At 37.4% G+C, this 25,647-nt stretch overlaps 1 protein-coding gene across 2 annotated transcripts; it reads right to left on the bottom strand.

Annotated features, from left to right (window-relative positions):
- Positions 1 to 2: 2 nt before the first annotated feature.
- Positions 3 to 20,977, bottom strand: LOC121380914 (geranylgeranyl transferase type-1 subunit beta-like). 2 transcript variants are annotated; one of them, XM_041509948.1, is made up of 10 exons: positions 20,880 to 20,977; positions 18,173 to 18,291; positions 17,492 to 17,616; positions 9,883 to 9,950; positions 9,173 to 9,324; positions 8,249 to 8,381; positions 6,963 to 7,008; positions 6,116 to 6,300; positions 4,010 to 4,118; positions 3 to 1,810 (listed from the first exon to the last, which is right to left on the bottom strand). In XM_041509948.1, exons 2-10 carry the CDS (start codon positions 18,268 to 18,270, stop codon positions 1,653 to 1,655), a joined length of 1,074 nt encoding a protein of 357 aa, XP_041365882.1. In that variant the 5' UTR covers positions 18,271 to 18,291; positions 20,880 to 20,977; the 3' UTR covers positions 3 to 1,652. The 2 variants fall into 2 exon arrangements, with proteins under 2 accessions (XP_041365882.1, XP_041365891.1); XM_041509957.1 differs by lacking the exon at positions 3 to 1,810 and adding an exon at positions 2,157 to 2,534.
- Positions 20,978 to 25,647: the final 4,670 nt, after the last annotated feature.

A 25,647-nucleotide genomic window follows, 5' to 3' on the forward strand; every position in this document is an offset into this window, starting at 1 on the left:
CGTTCCTGTAAGGTTGCAGTACGCCAATCAATGATGTCATCGTATGACGTCAAAAGTGTAACGTCCCACTTGGCATTCTAGTGGGACGTATCATTTTGATATGTACCAAAATATTTTTAACCATATGGGTAATAAATATTTATATGTACATTTTGTTACATGCAGATACCAACGATTGTTCGCAAAATTTACATGTTGAAAACATGGGCTATGGTTCTAATTTGTGAAAAGAATGTCACAATTATAGTAATCCAGTTTACAATCACTTTGAAGACAGGCACAGTAAAATAGAGATCATTCAGTGACTTCTCACCCCTAGAAATTGTTGTGTACAATAAAACTGTTCTACTTCCATAACAGCTTACCGTGAGATGGGTACCGTACAACAGAAATCATATTGCAACTAGGCTAAATGCAATATCCCATTTGTGTGACTTTTATTACCTCTAATATTAGGTGGGTTTTTTATATAAATTTAAAATGACTAACCACTAATAACTTAACACTAACTGCTAATCCAAAACAAGTTGTTTTAATTGAACATTTGTTTAGAATACACCATCCGAACATCCCAGCCAGCTGGGAAGCAATGGATGAAAACAAAGAGAGAAGAAAATTATGGCTGTGCAGAAAGTACTTGCCGCGCTCAGCAAATGCAAGTCAAAATTATGATGGATGAGTTATTTATTTAGCCTAATTCCCAGGAAACGGGGCCTGTCAAAGGTCAATAGTTCCTAAAAATTTGTCGTTTACGTTGAAAGTATGTTAACGATAAGTAAATTTTGTAAATCTATATGAAAGAAATGTGAATAACGTCTTGATCAGAATATTTCAACATGTATTGATTTGTCAATCAACTTTTAGGGTTTGATTTCTTTCTTTTGCCATGTGATGTTGATAACTTACGAAGTGTCCTTAATGTTTTTGTCATTAAATATATATTAAAATATTGCTAAACAAAAGTATATTTTCTAGGCTGCCGGACTAGTAGAAATTCTGGTGAGTTTTAGTTAGTTCTGGTCCAGCGGGTTAGTGAAATATTTTCCATTTCTGCACCCCTGCTGCCTATCTTTCGATAGTACAAACATAGTAAAATGTGTTACACATAAAACAGTTGCAATCCAATTGTGGAAATATTTCTACATTCGGTCAAGTAAACTTTATCCAATTTCCTACAAGAAAGCTTTTAACAATGCCTAAACTTGAAACATAAAAACGAAGTGTCACAACTCATCAACATCAACTGAACAATTTCATAGTTTAACGAAGAATTTTAACAAGGCAGTTTGTGATTGCTGGTGCTTTGTGTTGTGCCCTAAGTGTGTGCGTATCAATGCCTCAGCCACTAGTTATCTATACAGTTCTTAGTACCATGATTTTACCAGGGCGTGAACTTGACGACAGAACCAACGACAAGTGCTCATTGGGTGCTCTTAAAATATGAACAGATGAGTCTTGTCATTTATTCTCTGTAGGTGGGAGAACATTTTCAATTCAAAACCGATTAGCAACAAATTTGTAATCAATTTTAAAATGCAACGATTTAGAACTTTGTATAACGATTTCATAAACTTGTGAACAAAGCGAATCGCAATGTGATACTGAACAAAAAAAACCCTTCCTCATAGAGGTTTCGTTGTTGTTTGTTATCGCTAGATGAGAAAACAGGATGGATTTGACCAGTTTCTCTGGATGACATGAAGATGATCAGCAGCTCTCTGACTGATGTTGAGAGCAGCATGTAGAGGTAAGAGTCCTGCTTCTCCTATCAGTGACAATCCACACACTCCGAAATAACCATGCAGGGCATCTGCAAAAACAGGGCAACAAAGTGTACAAGTTTTAGATTTATGTAATGATAATTAAATTTCCATTACATTTATTACCACATAACGTCATCACATTGGTCCAGACGTAGCAATGGGAGTTTGTTCAATTCTCGATGAACGTAAAAATTATGTCGTCGGGGAATGTCATATCTGATGATGTCATTTTATATGGGCAAGTTGTCTTACTTAGCGTTATTGTTTATGAACCAAACATAATGTTATTATTAGCAAGTATGATTCAAATTTAATTATAAGTATTGTCTGTTATTTCTTTTATGTTCATCTGGGTATGAAAAAAAAAAAAATCTGCAAACTGCGTGAATCGGTGAAGCTGTTCTCACATAAGTTTGCGTATGATTTTTTTTGTTCATACCCCATGATGAACGTAAAAGAAAATAACAATCCTTGAAAAACTCCAAAATAGCCATGCAGGGCATCTGCAAATATAGCGTACAAACTTTAAATTTATTTAATGAAAACTCCAAAACAATCATGTAGGGCATTTACAAAAATAGGACACAAGCTTTACATATTTATGTACTGGTAATGAAAACTCCACAATAACCATACAGGGCATCAGCAAAACCAGTACAAGCTTTACATTTAAGTAATGAAAAATGCCAAATCATGCAGGGCATGTGTAAAAATAGGGCACAAGCTTTACATTTATGTAATGAAAACTCCAAAGATAACCATGCAGGGCATCTGCAAAAATAGAGTACAAGCTTTACATTTATGTAATAAAAACTCCAAAGTATATGTATATATGCAGGGCATCTGCAAATACAGGGTACAAGCTTTAGATTTATTTAATAAAAACTCCAAAATAACCATGAAAGGTATCTGCAAAAACAGTGCCACAAAGTGGCCAAGCTTTAGAGTTATGTATTGAAAACTCCAAAATAACCATGCAGGGCATTTGCAAAAATAGTGAAATGAATGTGTGCAAGCTTTAGATTTATGCAATGGAAACATTTAATAGTAATGATGCCCAAGAGAAAGCAAAAACAAACAACAAAACACCTTTGTATTTCATCAGAATTCACTTATTTCAATGCCCTCTGAAAACTGTTCCTACATGCAACCTTGAAGAAAAGCTCATGGTAAAACCCCATCTTTCAAGACCTTGCATTAGGTTCAATTTCCATCAACATGATTCCTCACAAACTGACAGTGCATATACATAGCATCTTTTTCATATGTGGGCCTTCTGTGTACAGGAATAAAGTTGACCAATTAAAATTTCGTCATAACACAGAATGTTCGCAGGTATTTGTACAATCTGATGTACAGGGACATTACATGGATGGTTTTACTGGAAAGAGAGTCGCAAGGCTCACAAGAGAACGACAAGACATGTGGATAAACATTGTCGAGGAAAATATTCTTCTTAATAATCTCGTACAGTAAGCCAACGTCGGTAATAGAAGTTGTTTCCTTTCTAGGGAAGTATACAGCAATAATATCAAACTGGGTATGGAAATCCACTTAGGAAGATAGATAGGGGAACACTTTTTGCACAGTAACAGGCACGGCGGAGCAGGGTAGGGAGGCTGGGTGGTCTCTAGCCACACAATAATTCTGAATCAAAAATATTAATGGTAATAAATCTTATTATTGGTAGTAACCCCCGCCCCTAGAAACTTAGGAGCTTTGTACCCTCGATTTGTCAGCCTCCCCAATGTCTACTAGCTTCTACTGTGCCTGGATAAAACACATTGATGGAAAGTGGGCCTTATAGTTATGTAATGTAAGGTACAACAAAAATTCTGAACCTTTGGATTTCTCAAGAATTATGTTATCCAATGCTACCTTAAAACTGGCCCAGGTCATCTCATTGGCTATCCAGAGAACGGACCCGGGATCGACATGCCTGAAACCTTCGTAGTATAGGGGCATGTAAAAATACTCTAAGCTAAGTTAAGTTAAAACTTTTCATATCAGTGTTCTTTGAAAAAACCCACCCAAATCACAATAATCTCTCCGAATACTTCCCCACCCCTATATTAATAAGATCCTGCAAATTGTTTCAGATCTCCAATATCATTTTCATTCCTGACAGCTAGTCATTACAAAAACGTAATTGGTCATTTTCTATGAACAAATAAAGTTAAAACTATTTCTGAATTGAAATATTAAGGTGTGCCAGTGTGACCTTGTGGTAAATACTTTACCCCTACCTGGACTGTTTTGAGGCCACTTAGCGAATCCACCAGTGATGTCTGATTGTGTTTCTAAGATGTACGATCTGTTGAACCTGGCATCAGTCTTGTCAAACATGTCTAACAACTGAAACAAAATCAAACACGCTAATTTACTTCTTTTAAAACTTATTTGTAGTGTTATGTGAAAATTCAAAATTAGTACTGTACTACATGGAATAAAGTGACAAATGATTATGATGAAATGAAATGTTTTGTGTTTTCACCTGCTAACTGTCCTCGTAACAAATTAAGATTTTTCAACTGAGCTGTCCAAAATTGATGAATCTTTGCCTGATCTGAGATTAATAAAAACTTTTATGGATGCGAGCTTCACAAATATAATTTTATTCTTCAAGGAGAAAACAATGGCATTGCGGCAGCAGATTTCCTCTCTCTTTACGAGGTGTTCTCACAATGCGATTAGTCGCACTGACTTGTCGAATACGAATTACGAGGCATTCTCATAATGCGATTAGTTGCACAGACTTGTGGAATACGAATTACGTGGCGTTCTCATAATACGATTAGTCACACGGACTTGTCGAATACGAATTACAAGGTGTTCTCATAATGCGATTAGTCGCACTGACTTGTTGAATACGAATTACAAGGCGTTCTCATAATGCGATTAGTCGGACTGACTTGTCGAATACGAATTACAAGGTGTTCTCATAATGCGATTAGTCGCACTGACTTGTCAAATTCGAATTATGAGGCGTTCTCATAAAGCGATTAATCGCACTGACTTGTCGAATTCGAATTACGAGGCGTTCTCATAAAGCGATTAGTCGCACTGACTTGTCGAATTCGAATTACGAGGCGTTCTCATAAAGCGATTAGTCGCACTGACTTGTCGAATTCGAATTACGAGGCGTTCTCATAAAGCGATTAATCGCACTGACTTGTCGAATTCGAATTACGAGGCGTTCTCATAAAGCGATTAATCGCACTGACTTGTCGAATTCGAATTACGAGGCGTTCTCATAAAGCGATTAGTTGCACTGACTTGTCGAAAACGATTGAATCATACTGTGAGAACACCCCAATTGGAAATACTTTAGTCTTATATGACAGGTCATGTCGGAGTCGTACTGATTAGAACGTCCTATTTCGCATGACAAATTCTACACCCTCAGCCAATCAAATCATATTTAAACTTCAACAGTTCAGTTTTATTACCTCGCAGGTTTTTATTTATGAACCTGTCAAAATGTTTGGATTTTATGGGTCCATAAAACTATTATTGTTTATATGTGGTCAGTAATTTGTTTTGTTACATAATAAATTGTCTACATTCATGTTTTCTTTATTTCAGTGGAAATTTGTATGCACTTACATTTCATGCAAACTATGTTTAAACTGACGATCTTTGTTTGACGTCATGAAATTTTATGACATAATGTCTCCCCATACATACTACGACAAACCCCATGCGACAAGTCAGTGCAACAAATCGCATAGTGAGAATGCCACTTAATCTGTGTGGTTGACTCATTAGCCATAATTATGCCTGATACCATATAATCGTAAATAAAAATGTGTCGAGTGTGTGTCATTAAATAAAACACCACTGAGGCTGATGGAATGATGTGCACAATGACCGATACGTCAAAGATAGTGGTATGTGTTGGTCTGTCTGCGGGAAGGAAAGGTTTTATTTAAAAAATGCACTCAACACATTTTATTTACGGTTATATGGCGTTGGACATATGGTTAAGGACCACACAGATATTGAGGGAGGAAACTCGCTGTCGCCACTTCATGGGCTACTCTTTTCGATTAGCAGCAAGGGATCTTTTATATGCACCATCCCATAGACAGAATAGCACATACCACAACCTTTTAATGTACCAGTTGTGGTGCACTGGCTGGAGTGAGAAATAGCCCAATGGGCCCACTGATGGGGATCGATCCCAAACCGACCGCGTATCGAGCAAGTGCTTTACCACTGGGCTACGTGTTGAGTACCGGTATGTGTCATTAAATAAAACACCAACCGAGGAATGACGTGCACAATGACCGATACGTCAAAGATCGTGGTATGTCCTGCTCTGTCTGTGGGAGGTAACCTCATGTACTTGCCTGCAGCGTAGCCCCAACCCAGAATGAGTAGCACGTGTCCACCGGTTTGTTGGGTCTTCCCTGAAAGCCACTCTGCTGTCTGCAGACGCACCACCGTTTCAGCCGCTCCAGCTGTCTGGGGGTAAAGGCAACGTCCAGTCGGTCCATCAGGATCAGAGAGGCAATGCCGCAAAATGTGGGGCCACCTACAGGTATTCAAAATATCAAATAGTCCCTAAATACAAGTACAAGCAGGCACAGTGGAAGCAAGGAGACATTGGGGGGGTGGCTGAGTAGACATGGGGGGGGGGGGGGCGCTGAGTAGGCATTGGGGGAGGATGACCGAGATCCAGGGTGCAAAGCAAAGTTTCTAGGGGGTTGGGGGTAAATTCCCCCGTACAATTTTCAAAATTTGATGTTCTGAAATGCAATTTCCTGCATTCTACAAGTAAAATTCTGCATTCTACAAGTAAAATTCATCATTGCGTGAACATTTACTACTACTAATATTTTTGATTCAGAATTTATGCTGGGGGTGGGGTGGGGGGGGGGCTAGAGCCTGCTCCACCGTGCTTGACAAGTATGAAAGTGAACAAACCAATTTATAGAGATAGATAATTGCTGAAATGGTTCTTTCAAGGGCAGACCAAGGAAATATTCTACAGAGGGGACCAAGGGCAAACGGTCAGATAGACTACCTGAAAATGGCATTTCAATAAAAGCTTTTGACATACGTAAAATAAAAATTGTAAATAAATGGTTAAAAAAAGAAACACTTCGATTTTGTTAAAGTGGCAGATCCTCGCGGTCTCCTCCCTGTGATCTGCCCTTGTAATTTATTGGAAGTGTAAAGAAATGTAAAACATACCGTGAGCTTCCAATCCTGGACCCTGAGCCAAGGCACCTTCGTATGTCTGTAAAAAAACAAGAGGGCGATGTTAGCTTACATTAGCATGTGGTTTGAAAATGTAAAAATTTGTCGTCTTTTAATCATTTCACATATTTACATGGTCACAAGGTATGTAAATCAGTCTTCACCAAGTAGTGTTCAAAACAAATGAAACGAAAAAGGTTTAATTTCAAGAAAACAAATATTTGTTCACCGATGCTTCAGTACATTTTTAAACCACGGCTATTTTGTGTCTAATGTATAATTAGTTTGAGGGAGGGGAGAGAAACAGAGAGAAAGCCAGCTGTTGCATAATAGGCCAAATGAACCGAAAAAGCAGTGAGGAGTCGTTTTACATGATGCACTTTCCCATAGGCAGAACCATATATTTTGTTTTAACTTATTTTTGTGCTTATATCCAATTAAAGTTCAAGCAGGCTGTCCTGGGCACACATCTCAGCTATCTGGGCTGTCTGTCCAGGACAGTGAGTTAGTTGTTAGTGGTTAGTGAGAGAGAAGAGGGTGTAGTGGTCTTACACCTACCCATTGAGTCGTTAAAACTCGCTCTGGGTGGGAGCCAGAACCAGGCTGCGAACCCTGTACCTACCACACTGTAGTCCGATGGCTGGTAGAATATTTTGGTTCAGTTTTGTCCAATTTGGACAATATGTTTTTGTTTAGGGCCGTTTTGACACGGTTCCGTTTTAGCTATAACCTGTTTCCAGAATGTCGCGCATGCGCAGTTCGGAAGTCCGAAGTCAGCAACGTATTGGTGTGTATTTGAACTATTTGGTCATCATTCCGAGCCATATGTTTGAATGTTTTGGAATTTTACATGGCTGATGCGGAGTCGCGGATTCAAAGTAAAAAATTAAATAAAAATAAATAAAGATATAAATAAATTTACAGTTTTTACAAACTTAAAGTAAATAAATACATAAATAAATTTAAAGTTGGTCAGAAAAAGACGGATGGCCCGTCGGACTGGTTTTTGGATTTTTAACTCGTCCGTCAGAATTTTTGCTTGCATTTGGCGAGCGGGCGACTACTTTCTGCACCCCTGGGTAATAAAGAGGATATGTCCCTCATGAAATAATTTTCATTGACACTTGTTAAAGCTCGTGAAAATTGAAAATTATTTCACGAGGGACATAAATATGATAAGAAATGGAAGTTTATTTAATACTGTATAAATCTGTAACAAGTAGAGAGGACACATTTTGATACTTGACTGCTAAACACACGTTTGCATGTACGTCACTAACCAAGCTAGCTTGAATATATTTGACGGTTTTCTCTACGTCCATTCCACTCCAGTTGTTTAGCATGTAACTGATGCACGTTGCACAGTAAACAAATCTCATGTCACATTCACTCCCCTCAGGCATGGCACAGAAACTAAAGAAAAGAAATTAAAGAAAGAAGGTTTCACCATTTGTGATCAAGTGACAATATTATTTTAGCATGGAATAACTGATTTAGGAGCAACATGTAGGTTTCATTGACCATATTAAATTCAACTTTAAATATTACTTCGATGTATATGAATTAAATAACAGGAGAACTAAAAATTGTACATAATTTACTTTCAGTGTCAGACACTGGGTTTTGCCTATGTCTGATTCTATTGCATGGTTTTCTGGCGCCAGAATGTTGCCTCAAAGACTCACACAATTTTATTCTGTTTTTCTGTTGTCTTTGTTTTTAAAAATATGCTAGCCACAAACATTTAACATAGAGACAAAGGCATTTTTGTTATGATATCACAAACATATACAGAAGATGGTACTGAGATGAATAATGAAGCTGCAGTATTTCCATTCTGACATGGTCGTACTCCACGCTTGCTGTCAGTTAAGCTATCTTGGTAACTTATGCATCATATAGCAGACAGATTCAGATTAACTTAAACATCACAGAGCAATCCATTCCAATCATGTTTATTTCATTGGATGGTATGGTTGTGGCAACAGAATCATCACCTAGGAGCAGCCAATCGCATGTCTTTAAATCGATAACACACGTTTTATTGCAGTGTGAGATCATAAAAATGTATGGTGTGTCTCTAATGGATGTTGACTGAAAAAAAAAACCCAGTAAAAGTAATCAATAAAAAGTCGCACATTAATTATAAAAAAACAACAAAATGTCTGGAACACACCCAGGCATCTTAACGAGCTGGAACCAACCTGCCATTATCTTGCTGGAGAGCGCCCAGTCCATCAACAATCGCCATCCTGTCTACGCGTGAAAAGTCGTCGCCAAGAATGAGCAGTGAGGCGAGAGCAGTGTACGTCATGGCGATGTGACTGCTGTCATATGGAATGAGCTTTTCCCGAGCCTGGAATATGTTAAATAAATAATGGTCAACAAATTCAGTGCTTTTCAAACTTTTCAAAAACATTAAATATTTTGCTTTAATGAAACATTTGGTGGGTTTTTTTTACCATCGAGAACGGTAAATGCATATTTTCCAATGTTCAATGCTATTTTGCATAAAATGAAAGAGCACAACTCCCATGTATGAACAAAAATATGAGCTACTGGGCACAAAGCAAAGGTTAGATGAAGTGCCCGATATGTACAAAGCACTGGAACTTTATTCAGGGAACATTTTGTTTTCAAAATATTGATTAGCCTATCATAAAAATTGCTGACAGTTGCATCAAAAGAGGTCCATCTTAGTGCATGTTAAGAAAAGAAAGATAAGAAAAACAAAGAAGTAAATAAATAAACTTAAAACAAAATTCAATTAAAATTTTACTTAAAATATTTATTTAGTGGTTTTTTTCACATGAGTTGTGACGAACATCCGTAATTGCAACAATAATCCAAATTTCAACTGATCTAAGATTTATAATTTGTGAGAAATAGAGCAAAAATTGAAACGTATACTTACCGTTTCGGGAATATAACTGTGACCTAATGTTGACGAACCACGGAATCCACACTGCTGTCGATTTGACCCTAAAAACAAAAACAGAAAACAAAAGTTCAAGTTTGTAAAAATGTTTAACAACATCACCAGAACACATTGATTTATTAATCATAAGCTATTAGATGTCAAACACTTGGTAATTATGACATACAGTCTTAGAGAGAAAACACGCTACATTTTTCCATTAGTAGCAAAGGACCTTTCATATGCATCATCCCACAGACAGGATATCACATTATGTGAAATACCATTGCCTTTGACATACCAGTTGTGGTGCACTGGCTGGAATGAGAAATTACCCAATGAGCCCACCCTAAACCGACTGCAAATCAGGCGAGCATTCTACCACTTGGCTACGCCGCACCCCATAAATATGAAACAACGTTCCTCACATCACAAAGAAATGGACAGGAAATAGAGGTTATTACCAGTGTTTTTCGGTATCGTCAATATCATATATTAGGAATAAAAATTGTATTATGCGAGCCTCTGGCGAGCATAATACATTATTTTTATTCCTAATATATGATATTGACGATACCGAAATACACGAGGGTAATAATCTCTTTATCATATAATCTCAACCTTAATACAACATGTTTTTGTAAACTGTACACGCATCTTTAATTCCAGTCTGCCATTACTAGATATTCAAATGACGGAAGAATATGTGGCACGGTGTATTTTTGAATGGAAATGACGTCAAACTCAAATGACGTCATTCTGGATGTCCTTACATCAAAATAAAGTTATGCCTAATGTTTTTTGTTTTCTGAACGCTGGACAGCTTTCAGTGTCAAATTGCCATTGAAATGTTTTTATTTGATGACTATGAATGCATACGTCAATCATGGAGTGTTACCCAAGTACGTTTGCTTAAAGGTCAATAAACCTAGTGCCAAGACCTCGACTAATTTACATCTAATTTGCAAAGTTATCAAATTCTCAAAGTATGTGATCTGAAAAATATCACATACTTTGATTGCACTGAAAATGTAAGATATTATATGATAAATATAAAATATTAGGTTATTACCGTGTTTTTCAGCCTATAAGCAATATAAGATAACAAAAAATGCATTACCAAGTTCTTGTTCATATTTTCGTGAAAATAATGGGGTTTGTCAACATGTTTTGTTTACAAAACTTACCCATTAGGTGAAATGAAACAGAAAGCCACACAATCAACAATTATTTATTGTCTGAATTTAAGGGAGAATGGATTTCTTTATTATTATTAATTTTAAAATATAAACAACAATTAACTGTAATTAAGTTTGTGGCTTTGTTTTACTTGCGGCTTATTTAAAGGTACGGTTTATGTGCAAATGAAGGTGTGAACTTGTCTAAAAACAAGGGGTGCAGTTTATACACCAGTGCATGTAATAGGCTGCAAAATTTGGTACATGTATGTTGTTTATTTTGTGAGATTTAGTTTTACTTTCAAAATATTAGGGACAGGATTTAGCTCAGTGGGCAAATCGCTTGCTTGAGGTGCAAGGACTATAGCACTGAATCTCCTCAGTGGACCCATTGGTTTCTTCCATTCCAAACAGTGGCTCATGACGGGTATACATGTATGCTGCTGTCCTGTCTGTTAAGCAATATGATCGGCCTCGGTGGCGCAGTGGTTAAGCCATCGGACTACAGGCTGGTAGGTACCGGGTTCGCAGCCTGGTACCGGCTCCAACCCAGAGTGAGTTCTTAAAGGCTCAATGGGTAGGTGTAAGACCACTACACGCTCTTCTCTCTCACTAACAACTAACCAACTAACACCTAACCCACCGTTCTGGACAGACATCTCAGATAGCTGAGGTGTGTCCAGGACAGTGTGCTTGAACATTAAATGGATATAAGTACGAAAATAAGTTGAAATGGAAAATAATAAAATAAATCAATACATGTCCCTTAATGGACACAAAACATTTTCATCTCTCCTAAGTTAAAGGGCCATAACTCTTTGAAAAATGGGTAAAGCGTCATGAAAGTCAAACATTTTCAGCTCAATACCTTGAGTCATTTAAAAATAATTAAAAAAATAAATCTGGAAAACAAATTTACATAATTATGTCTTAAGTTCATGGTTGGACTGGTAGGGGACTAACAATCAAATGCTGTGGTTAACAGTTTAACCTGTGCCGTGTGGTAAAACCTGCAGGCAGTAATATTACAATCAGATGCCGTGTTTAACAGTTTAACCTGTGGCGCAGGGCGCAATACTGCGAGTGAAACACTCGCCTATGCGAGTGAAATTCTGTTATGGCGATTTAAATTAGCAAAACACTAGCCTTTTGGCGAGTAGATTATTTTTTCAGAATGAAGCTGTCACTGGAACATTTATTTCACTAATCAGTCAGATGACACATACACTAATGATTGAAACTGTAAACATACACTTCCGCATTTTGCTCTGTTTGCGGATATCACACTCGGAGCTCTCCAGCCGACTTGACGATCGAGGTGTTTGGAAAGCCTCGTGACACATCGGGGTTTTCCGATTGTAAATGAGTTTTCACAAAGCATTGGACCAATTGCTTCACAGCCAATTTGTTTGCACCTAAAGTTAAGCTAAATGTTACATGGCGGGAATATGCTAAATAAATTTAAAAAAAACTTTCGAGAAAGTTGTTGGTAACGATAGCATATCGTGAACAAAAATAAATAAATAAATAAAATACGTCCTAGTTTCGGTAACTGTAGCCGTCGGTATACTTGTCGGAATCGCGTAACCCAATTAAAAAACGGTTTACAAAGGAAAGTAAAACAAAATAGGGCCTAATTGATGATTTGTTTCTGGATTCTTGGAAACGGATTTTTTAGGAGTTATGTCGACCTGAAACAAGAAACCTGCGACTATAACTGCATATTTCCAGAGAAATTCCATTACGCCTGTAAGTAAACGTGTTTTAGACGATGAATCTGGTGGAGTAACAATTTCTAGTTGGCTAGTATTTTTTTTCATTCACTAGCCAGTTGGGGAGTAAATATAAAGTGCTGCTTTGCACCCTGTGGCATGTTGCAGCAAGTAATAATACAGTAAGATGCCGTGTTTAACAGTTTAACCTGTGTCGTGTGGTAAAACCTGCAGTAAGATGATGTGTTTAACAGTTTAACCTGTGGCGTGTGGTAAAACCTGCAGTAAGATGATGTGTTTAACAGTTTAACCTGTGGCGTGTGGTAAAACCTGCAGTCAGTAATATTTATTACAATTACATGCTGTGTTTAACAGTTCAACCTGTGGAGTGTTGCAGCAAGTAATAATATAGTCAGATGCCGTGTTTAACAGTTTAACCCGTGTCGTGTGGTAAAACCTGCAGTAAGATGATGTGTTTAACAGTTTAACCTGTGGCGTGTGGTAAAACCTGCAGTAAGATGATGTGTTTAACAGTTTAACCTGTGGCGTGTGGTAAAACCTGCAGTCAGTAATATTTATTACAATTACATGCTGTGTTTAACAGTTCAACCTGTGGAGTGTTGCAGCAAGTAATAATACAGTCAGATGCCGTGTTTAACAGTTTAACCTGTGGCGTGTGGTAAAACCTGCAGTAAGATGATGTGTTTAACAGTTTAACCTGTGGCGTGTTGTAAAACCTGCAGTCAGTAATATTTATTACAATTAGATGCTGTGTTTAACAGTTCAACCTGTGGAGTGTTGCAGCAAGTAATAATACAGTCAGATGCCGTGTTTAACAATTTAACCTGTGGTGTGTGGTAAAACCTGCAGTAAGATGATGTGTTTAACAGTTTAACCTGTGGCGTGTTGCAGCAAGTAATAATACAGTCAGATGCCGTGTTTAACAGTTTAACCTGTGGCGTGTGGTAAAACCTGCAGTAAGATGATGTGTTTAACAGTTTAACCTGTGGCGTGTGGTAAAACCTGCAGTAAGATGATGTGTTTAACAGTTTAACCTGTGGCGTGTGGTAAAACCTGCAGTAAGATGATGTGTTTAACAGTTTAACCTGTGGCATATGGTAAAACCTACAGTCAGATGCCGTGTTTAACAGTTTAACCTGTGGCGTGTGGTAAAACCTGCAGTAAGATGATGTGTTTAACAGTTTAACCTGTGGCATGTGGTAAAACCTGCAGTAAGATGATGTGTTTAACAGTTTAACCTGTGGCGTGTGGTAAAACCTGCAGTAAGATGATGTGTTTAACAGTTTAACATGTGGCATGTGGTAAAACCTACAGTCAGATGCCGTGTTTAACAGTTTAACCTGTGGCGTATGGTAAAACCTGCAGTAAGATGATGTGTTTAACAGTTTAACCTGTGGCATGTGGTAAAACCTGCAGTCAGTAATATTTATTACAATTAGATGCTGTGTTTAACAGTTCAACCTGTGGAGTGTTGCAGCAAGTAATAATACAGTCAGATGCCGTGTTTAACAGTTTAACCTGTGGCGTGTGGTAAAACCTGCAGTAAGATGATGTGTTTAACAGTTTAACCTGTGGCATGTGGTAAAACCTGCAGTAAGATGATGTGTTTAACAGTTTAACCTGTGGCGTGTGGTAAAACCTGCAGTCAGTAATATTTATTACAATTACATGCTGTGTTTAACAGTTCAACCTGTGGAGTGTTGCAGCAAGTAATAATATAGTCAGATGCCGTGTTTAACAGTTTAACCCGTGTCGTGTGGTAAAACCTGCAGTAAGATGATGTGTTTAACAGTTTAACCTGTGGCGTGTGGTAAAACCTGCAGTAAGATGATGTGTTTAACAGTTTAACCTGTGGCGTGTGGTAAAACCTGCAGTCAGTAATATTTATTACAATTACATGCTGTGTTTAACAGTTCAACCTGTGGAGTGTTGCAGCAAGTAATAATACAGTCAGATGCCGTGTTTAACAGTTTAACCTGTGGCATGTGGTAAAACCTGCAGTAAGATGATGTGTTTAACAGTTTAACCTGTGGCGTGTTGTAAAACCTGCAGTCAGTAATATTTATTACAATTACATGCTGTGTTTAACAGTTCAACCTGTGGAGTGTTGCAGCAAGTAATAATACAGTCAGATGCCGTGTTTAACAATTTAACCTGTGGCGTGTGGTAAAACCTGCAGTAAGATGATGTGTTTAACAGTTTAACCTGTGGCAGGTTGCAGCAAGTAATAATACAGTCAGATGCCGTGTTTAACAGTTTAACCTGTGGCATGTGGTAAAACCTGCAGTAAGATGCAGTGTTTAACAGTTTAACCTGTGGCGTGTGGTAAAACCTGCAGTAAGATGATGTGTTTAACAGTTTAACCTGTGGCGTGTGGTAAAACCTGCAGTAAGATGATGTGTTTAACAGTTTAACCTGTGGCATGTGGTAAAACCTACAGTCAGATGCCGTGTTTAACAGTTTAACCTGTGGCGTGTGGTAAAACCTGCAGTAAGATGATGTGTTTAACAGTTTAACCTGTGGCATGTGGTAAAACCTGCAGTCAGTAACATTTATTACAATTAGATGCTGTGTTTAACAGTTCAACCTGTGGAGTGTTGCAGCAAGTAATAATACAGTCAGATGCCGTGTTTAACAGTTTAACCTGTGGCGTGTGGTAAAACCTGCAGTAAGATGATGTGTTTAACAGTTTAACCTGTGGCGTGTTGTAAAACCTGCAGTCAGTAATATTTATTACAATTACATGCTGTGTTTAACAGTTCAACCTGTGGAGTGTTGCAGCAAGTAATAATACAGTCAGATGCCGTGTTTAACAATTTAACCTGTGGCGTGTGGTAAAACCTGCAGTAAGATGATGTGTTTAACAGTTTAACCTGTGGCGTGTGGTAAAACCTGCAGTAAGATGATGTGTTTAACAGTTTAACCTGTGGCGTGTGGTAAAACCTGCAGTAAGATGATGTGTTTAACAGTTTAACCTGTGGCATGTGGTAAAACCTACAGTCAGATGCCGTGTTTAACAGTTTAACCTGTGGCGTGTGGTAAAACCTGCAGTAAGATGATGTGTTTAACAGTTTAACCTGAGGCGTGTGGTAAAACCTGCAGTAAGATGATGTGTTTAACAGTTTAACCTGTGGCGTGTGGTAAAACCTGCAGTAAGATGATGTGTTTAACAGTTTAACCTGTGGCGTGTGGTAAAACCTGCAGTAAGATGATGTGTTTAACAGTTTCACCTGAGGCGTGTGGTAAAACCTGCAGTAAGATGATGTGTTTAACAGTTTAACCTGTGGCGTGTGGTAAAACCTACAGTCAGATGCCGTGTTTAACAGTTTAACCTGTGGCGTGTGGTAAAACCTGCAGTAAGATGATGTGTTTAACAGTTTAACATGTGGCGTGTGGTAAAACCTGCAGTCAGTAATATTTATTACAATTAGATGCTGTGTTTAACAGTTCAACCTGTGGAGTGTTGCAGCAAGTAATAATACAGTCAGATGCCGTGTTTAACAGTTTAACCTGTGGCGTGTGGTAAAACCTGCAGTAAGATGATGTGTTTAACAGTTTAACCTGTGGCGTGTGGTAAAACCTGCAGTAAGATGATGTGTTTAACAGTTTAACCTGTGGCGTGTGGTAAAACCTGCAGTAAGATGATGTGTTTAACAGTTTAACCTGAGGCGTGTGGTAAAACCTGCAGTAAGATGATGTGTTTAACAGTGATGTGTTTAACAGTTTAACCTGTGGCGTGTGGTAAAACCTGCAGTAAGATGATGTGTTTAACAGTTTAACCTGTGGCGTGTGGTAAAACCTGCAGTAAGATGATGTGTTTAACAGTTTAACCTGTGGCGTGTGGTAAAACCTGTAGTAAGATGATGTGTTTAACAGTTTAACCTGAGGCGTGTGGTAAAACCTGCAGTAAGATGATGTGTTTAACAGTTTAACCTGTGGCGTGTGGTAAAACCTACAGTCAGATGCCGTGTTTAACAGTTTAACCTGTGACGTGTGGTAAAACCTGCAGTAAGATGATGTGTTTAACAGTTTAACCTGTGGCGTGTGGTAAAACCTGCAGTCAGTAATATTTATTACAATTAGATGCTGTGTTTAACAGTTCAACCTGTGGAGTGTTGCAGCAAGTAATAATACAGTCAGATGCCGTGTTTAACAGTTTAACCTGTGGCGTGTGGTAAAACCTGCAGTAAGATGATGTGTTTAACAGTTTAACCTGTGGCGTGTGGTAAAACCTGCAGTAAGATGATGTGTTTAACAGTTTAACCTGAGGCGTGTGGTAAAACCTGCAGTAAGATGATGTGTTTAACAGTTTAACCTGTGGCGTGTGGTAAAACCTAGTCAGATGCCGTGTTTAACAGTTTAACCTGTGGCGTGTGGTGAAACCTGCAGTAAGATGATGTGTTTAACAGTTTAACCTGTGGCGTGTGGTAAAACCTGCAGTCAGTAATATTTATTACAATTAGATGCTGTGTTTAACAGTTCCATCTGTGGAGTGTTGCAGCAAGTAATAATACAGTCAGATGCCGTGTTTAACAGTTTAACCTGTGGCGTGTGGTAAAACCTGCAGTAAGATGATGTGTTTAACAGTTTAACCTGTGGCGTGTGGTAAAACCTGCAGTAAGATGATGTGTTTAACAGTTTAACCTGTGGCGTGTGGTAAAACCTGCAGTAAGATGATGTGTTTAACAGTTTAACCTGAGGCGTGTGGTAAAACCTGCAGTGAGTAAATCCAGTCAATCATCTGTTTGTGTTCTTCCTCCAGTACATTGATTGCACCCAGGACGTCCAGCCCGGACAAAGCAAAGAAGGCCACTGTCATTCTGAAAAATGAAACGAGATTACACAATTATTTTTATATACATGTGTGTGTGTATGTATGTATATATATATATATATATATATATATATATATATATATATATATATATATATATATATATATGACATTCCCTAACGATGTAATTTTTACATTCATCGAGAACTGAACAAACTCCTGTTACTACATCTGGACCGATGGGATGGCGTTATATTGTAATGAATGTAACCAGATTGCATTGATTATTGTACATCTGCAGGTATGCATACATTTTAACAACACACTGATGTTCTTTCACACAACATGGTCTGACAGCATTGGGGATAATAAATGTATATTTAAAAAAAATAAAAAATCCAACACATAAATTATAGAAATTTAGGTGGTATCCATAGTTTTTGTAAGTAAGTGCCATTCAAGACTTTCTTGACATGCGGTAACCTCCTGGTAACCTCCTGGTAACCTGAACGACCGTTCTCGACTGACTTCCAGAGAGGATTCGTTAAATGTAAAATATCACCTAGAAATAACCTGCTCTCACATGATGGACCTACGAGTACCTGTTAGTGTCTAGTGATGATAGGCTGGATGGTAGAACTCTTAAAGTGCGTATAAAAAACTTTACATGCTTGTCTCGCAAAAAATCCTTTTCAGTCATGATGAGAAGACTGTTCCAATTCTGCAACAGAAACAAGCCAATAAAATAATTGCAAGACCTGGTATTTAAAATAACCAACAGAAATAAAATAAGACCCTATATTAAATATCAAAATTAACAAATGACAATATCTGATCTACATCTACTCCAATTTAATATAATGTACCGGTAAGTGGTATACTGTAAACCAGGAAAGAATTGTGTGCGTATTAATTTTGCTTCGTTTGCGCCCAACCTTATGTTAAGTTGCAAAATTTATACTCACAAATTATTTTCAGACATATTATTTTTTACAGATGACAACAATCATTCGTGAAATGTAAACATTGCGAAAAAGTGCTAAGGTACATATTCGCGAATAAAATATGTCGCAATATTAATCTGGTTTACAGTATATGGAGATCAATTATATGTGTTTTCAATTTATTATCACAATTAATCCTAACCTAAACTCTATTAATGTGCCTACATCCATTTAAGGTTCATGAACGTCTATAGGTCTCACACCCCGTCTCTGGCATGACCAATGGTCAGGTATGTTTGTTTGTTTTGTTTAACAACACCACTAGAGCACATTGATTTATTAATCATTGGCTATTGGATGTTAAACATATATGGTAATTTTGACATTTAGTCTTAGAAAGGAAACCCACTACATTTTTTGATTAGTAGCAAGGGGTATTTTATATGCACCATACTACATACAGGATAGAACATCCCACAGCCTTTGATATACTAGTCGTGGTGCACTAGCTGTCTGGTATGAGAAATATTCAGTGTCCAATTGTAAAACATTTGAAACCCATAACCACCTAATAGGGGCACTTATTGTCTGTTTTGTTTCATTAATAATGTACCCTTAAATTATTTTATAGCAGAAAGCCTGGCGTCTTATATTCTGTGTGTTTCTGATTGTCCAAATGTTTTTAACTAGCCCAAACTGGACTTAGTCTCCCAATAATTTCATACTTACAAAACAAAATATATATTATGAATAAAATGAAGTATGATCTATTATAAATATCTCTGTTATTCTGCAACATCTTAAAGGGACATTCCCGAGTTTTCTGCATTGTAAGATGTTTCCGACTAATAAAATATTTCTACAATTAAACTTACATATTAAATATATTTTCTGGTTTAGAATATCAGTGTCTGTATATTCAATGTGTTTCTGGTCATCTTAATATTTGTAAGAAGCCCAAACTGGATTTTGTCTTCAAATAATTTCGTATGTATGAAAAAATCATATTTTAGGAAATAAAATGAAATTTAACCTAGTACAAATATTAGAACGATCAGAAACACTAATATTTTATGCAGAAAAATATATTTGATATGTAATTACAATGGTTAAAAAGTCTATGTTAGTCATTAACATCTTAAAATGGAATGTCCCTTTAAATAATGGCAACAAATTCAGGACAGTCTCTTTAAGGATATATTTTACTGCCGAAAAGACTACCATAAGTGGTCATCTTAATCATTTTGAAAAGATATTTCAATTTATTCCATACACAAGTGATACATGCCAATTACATGTACATGTATTTATGACCATTCTCAAAGGAAAACCAGCAGATACCCATGAGAGATTTTCACTCCAGCACCACAACAAGAAGCAGCATACACATTGCAGTCTTAACCGGGAGTAAAATCAAGGTGATGAGCAGCAGATCACTCTCTAGAGCCCACGTGGGCGGAATGTAGACCAGTGGTAAAGCGCTCGTTCGATACACAGTTGGTCTGGGCCCACTGGGAAATATTTCTTGCTCCAGCTAGTGCACAACTGGTATATCAAGGCTGTGGTATGTCACTATGTGCTATCCTGTCTATAGATGGGATGGTGCATATAAAACATCCCTTGCTACTAATGGAAAAATTTAATGGGTTTTCTTTCTTAGACCATATGTCAAAATTACCTAATATTTGACACCCAAAAACCGATGATTAATAAATCAATGTGTTCTAGTGATGTCGTTAAAGAAATACAAACTAACTCTAGGCTGAGAACTCTGCCATTGGACAGCTAGATGGACATTTGGACAGTTATGATCATTCTCTCAGCCAGAAATAAGTACATGTATTTATTGATAAAACACAGAATTGCAAACTAATAATAATAATTTCTATAAATGTATAGTCAGGAAGTGCCATTTTCTTACTATGGTGTTTGTACTACAAGTTATTTATTTCTGGACATATTGTTTTCATAATTACAAAAAATTTTTAAAAAAAATTGTTATTTGCAAAACACTTTTACTTTTCTCCTTACATCAAATCAAACTGAAATTATTTTCAGGAAACATTGTTCATGGAGGTTGGGACGGACTATAGGTAAAACTTTCTTCAAAATCCAGTAATTATTATAAGTGTGGATTGTTTTATTTGGTATACAATAGTTGAGAAAAACACAAGAAAAATTTAAAACAGATAGTTTACCATTACTTTACGGTTTACCATGAATACAGAATAATTCGAAATTAGGTCATAGTTGAATATAGAGCAACTTACAGTAGTATCTAGCATTTATTGCCAATCTCTTTAAAAGGTTAATTTGATTAGACACTTAATACCATCAATAAAACATTTTAAATAACCCATCGTACTTGAATGCTTCTTGGTTAAATTTTCAAGAGGAAAAACTGAACTAAGTTTGGTTTAATTCCTCTTTTTCAACTTTCATTCTGTCACTTTCAGGAAGTCGCACGGGTTCTCTCCCGTTAGGTCTTACTACACACTTTAAATCCAATGTAGGCCTACCGATAATGGTAACGTTTACTAATAAAACTGATATATAAGCAGCACATCAAGACACTAGCCAGTACGCCAGTGAAAAGTATCCCACCTAACCTTTAATCTAAGTGACCATCAGACATAAGGCTGGTAGGTACAGGGTTCGCATCCCGGTACCGGCTCCCACCCAAAGCGAGTTTTAACGACTCAATGGTGAATGGGCAGGTGTAAGACCACACCATCTTCTCTCTCACTAACCACTAACCCACTAACAACTAACCCACTGTCCTAGACAGACAGCCCAGATAGCTATGGTGTGTGCCCAGAACAGCGCGCTTGAACCTTAATTGGATATAAGCACGAAAATAAGTTGAAATAAACAAATTGGATATAATTTTGAATACAGTAACATGTAGTCTACTAGGTGCATGGTCACACGCCACTTAAGAGATTTCATAAATGTTCTTATTGTCAACGTTAACAATTGTAACTTTCGTTTAAATTGGGTGTATTCTTATCTGGTTTTAACATCTAGTGTATACCGCATAACAGTTGTATACTAAATAAAAGAGTATTTATGCGTCAACTGGTGATTCCTGGTCCATTAAAACGGATACGTACGGAAGGACATGAACAGAACAAAACATCAAACGTTTAATTGCCATCAATCATTGATGATAAACTGTGACTGTATTTCATTTCAACTTATTTTTCGTGCTTATATCCAATTAAGGTTCAAGAACGCTGTCTGGGCACACGCATCAGTTATCTGGGTTGTTTGTTCAGGACAGTGGGTTAGTTGTTAGTTGGTTAGTGGTTAGTGAAAGAGAAGAGGGTGTAGTGGCCTTACACCAATTGAGTCGTTAAAACTCGTTCTTGGCGGGAGCCGGTATCGGGCTGCAAACCCTGTACCTACCAGCCTTATGTCCGATGGCTTAACCACGGCGCCACCGAGGCCGGTCACATGCGTGTGTGTGTGTGTGTGTGTGTGTGTGTGTGTGTGTGTGTGTGTGTGTGTGTGTGTGTGTGTGTGTGTGTGTGTGTGTGTGTGTGTGTGTGTGTGTGTTTAAACTTTAAAGCAAGCTATGCAAGTATTGATGAATATTTGTGGCTCATAAATAGAAGTTTGTGCAGTTGTAGTACAAATAGGCACCAGAATTAGTTAAACATTAAAAAGACCCACATTTGGTCAAACCACTGACAAACATAAATATTATGACTTTAAACTTCAATGTTTAACAGATGGAGTTCGTTTTAGTAGTTAAAAATGTAATTTCTTAGTCGGTTGTTGATTTCTTTATTGTTTGTTTATTTATTTGTTTTTGCGTATGTGTGTATTTTTGTTTTGTGTTTTTGTTCCTTTATTTATTTATTTATTTTCTTTTTGTTAAAGAAGATTGCTTTCGTCAACGCATAATGTATGTTTGTTTAACTTACAGTACCGGTACGACAAAAGGCATGTTTGATGTTGCAACCTCTCATTACAAATTGCAGCTATCACTGAATTATTGAGATGTATTTGTGCTTTGCTATAAGTGTTTTGTAGTACTATAAAAAATATCGGGCACTCTAGGAATCACAAATGTTGCGCTGTTCTGGGTCTTTGATTAGTACATCTAAAACGCTGACGTTAACGTGTGTCCTGCTATTGCATCGTTTCTACTCAGGTTACCGATATATACTGGTGAATCAACTGATTGTGCTTAAGTGACTGTGGCAGTTGCAAGCGTTTAAATTCATGGTTGTGAAATTAATTTTCCTGCGAGGGCCAATAAAATCTATGGTAGGCCTAATGTTAGTCAGCATGCTACTGACACAAGACACCAAATACAGAGTACGTTCGCAAAACGTCATAACTTTAAGTAGCATACACCCACTGTACCAAAATCTTTGATATTGTGTAATATCCCCTCCATACTCGCTCAACTCCTCTTGTGGAATATTAATAGGAAGATTTTTTGTTCATGTCACACTGACATTGTTTAACCATGATGGCCAAGCAACTTTATATTCACGCGATTTTTCAATAACGGAAATGCTGAACTCTTAGATAAAACTCTCGACAAACAGAATAGCAAATATCCAAGCTTGACTGTTTTGTTTATTTTAATACTATGTTTTGATGTTTTTAAAGCATTGAGATCATCTAGATCAACTTTCTTGTGACAAGCAAAATATGCTTACGCGTTCGAGATAAAGAGAAAATGTGGCGAGGAAATACAGCAGTTTTACAAAAGTACACGACTTCGTTACGTGTGACATAATGTAATAAAAAATAGAGATGATGAAAACAAAGAATGAAGTATGTGGACCTCTGAATATCTAACCGAAGGGTACCTTTGATTGTTTTCACTTCTGGCGAATTCTGCTAATTCACCAAACTGATCGCACTCTGCTGACACATACGTACTTTGTATATGGTCCTCAATAGTGCCTACATAACATACCACTTGAAACCAGAACACGTATTTGAGGTTGTGTTTGTCAGTCAGCATTTTGAAGCGGTGTTCCCATCAGCGTTGTGACGGTACATGCTCTTAATTTCTTTTCGCCTGTGGCGATATTAATTGTTTTAGAAGGCCGTATGCAGTTCCAAATGCACTTAGCCCAGGTGGGCAACTTGTTACGTAATACTTCTGCGCGACGGTCCTCGAGCTGTACCTTCTAATACACACCCAGCCAGGTGCGGAGGCCATGTGGCGAGTAGTTACGTAATACCTCCGCGAGTGCGCTTTTTACAACCGTGATTTGACGACGATGGCGACAGCCAGTCTGACGATCAGAGGAAAATATACCGACTCTGGAAGAGGTGGAATATCAGATGATAGGTGAGGTACCGCGTTGTACCCCCAGGCAATATTCGCTGTCTCTGAGAGTTTTGAATAAATAGCTAGGGTTTAGAGATATCTAGGAGAACCATAGGAAGGTATCCCGGGGGAACGTTGTCCGTCCGGACTTTGGTAAATATATTATTTCTGCTCTGTTGTATAACCTTGATGTGATTGATGTGACTTTAAATATTTTAATACTGTATTATACCAATATTCTTTAAACAGTGTCTTCGGTCATCTGACGAAGTAAATCGTAGACATTATACGAGTATTTGGTAATATAAAGCTTAGCCAGTCATCCTAGAAGACCTAGGTAAACTGTAGGTTATTGTCTTTATTGTAATAGGTACCAGTATTAATTCTGTGTTACAAGGTTACTGAATGAGTAGTTAGGGTTAATTAAAAATTAACCAGTTAGGAATAGAGCTGTAATTCCTTTATTAATTAAGTTCCCCTGGAAGCGTTTCTCAATTATCATACGCGTGGGTGTTGTGTCACGGTGAAATGATTAGCATGTTGTGTAAACTAGACACCTAGAGATTAACTAATTAAGTGATCAGTTCTGGGTTGTTATTATTGTTGTTATTAATTAACTACTGCGTCAGTACATTTATCAGCGTAGGTTAATACAGATTCCAAAGTGTATTGTGTTTTTGTTGTGTTTTGTAGTGAACTAAACGTGCTATAATAATATATACTTTATATAAGATCGTATCTCTGATCATACCTAGACGAGCCAAAGCGGTTTTGAACTGCCCGTTACAGAGAGATCTAATAGATATACAGTTAGGAGAGATATTTGGACAATCGTGTTTTATTCAGTTACGGGTATTATAGAATCCCCGTGACAAGCGTCTTCAAACGTTTGATAACCGTTTTGGAAGTGTTTAACGACACAAATGTTTGGTCGTTCCTATACAGTGCTGTTATACGAGTATAACGTTGTGAAAACGTTTCAACCAAAGAGTGTCTGGACAATTTTCAGACCGTTTCAGCTAAAACGGATAAGCTGAAAAAGTTTAGGTATTAAATGTGAACGATCTATTGTGTTTTAACTAAGTCGTTTGCATCTTGGAATAAAATATGACTTAATACTAACAACGTAATGAGTTTGAACGTTAAAACGCTTTCAAAACGATATAAAAAGGCATGAGGGAACAGCTAATGAATATTGATAAAAACATTTTTCATGAAACAGTTTGGTCCTGGACGGAGGAGCCGGCTAAGGCCGGCTCTTGTACCCAGGACAGGCGTGCGCTACAACAGCTTGCTCTGAATGTGCACGTAAAGCCCTATGACCTAACCGTTTTGGGGACGTTTTAGAAGTGGTTTTAGTGGGAGCTCATCTTAACGTATTATAACACAATGAGGCAGATTGTTGATGCTGACGAGGTGTTTGAAATTGGTGATAATCGATTTCCTTTTTGTTTCTTTTTTCTTTTTCTTTATTCTTTTTCTTTGTTTTTGTGTGTGTGGCCAACGCGCATTAACTCTATTAATTTAAGTGCATTATCTCTTTGCCATCGACTGGCTGGAGAAATAGGGTAGGATATTCAAATTGACTCTTCCATTGTGGAGTTAGACCAATGGACTCTATGCATGATAACAGTAAGCTACAAATACATTTACATTAACTTAGTTAACTTTTAAGGACGGATGGAATGTTTTATTTAACGACGCTCTTAACACAATCTAAATACGGTTATATGGCGTCGGACATTTGGTTAAGGACCACACATATAATGAGAGAGGAAACCCGTTGTCGCCATGCGAAGGGTTACCTTTTTATCATTTGGCAGCAAGGGATCTT

This window comes from Gigantopelta aegis, chromosome 2 (assembly GCF_016097555.1).
Source record: "Gigantopelta aegis isolate Gae_Host chromosome 2, Gae_host_genome, whole genome shotgun sequence".
Taxonomy (NCBI): Eukaryota; Metazoa; Mollusca; class Gastropoda; order Neomphalida; family Peltospiridae; genus Gigantopelta; species Gigantopelta aegis.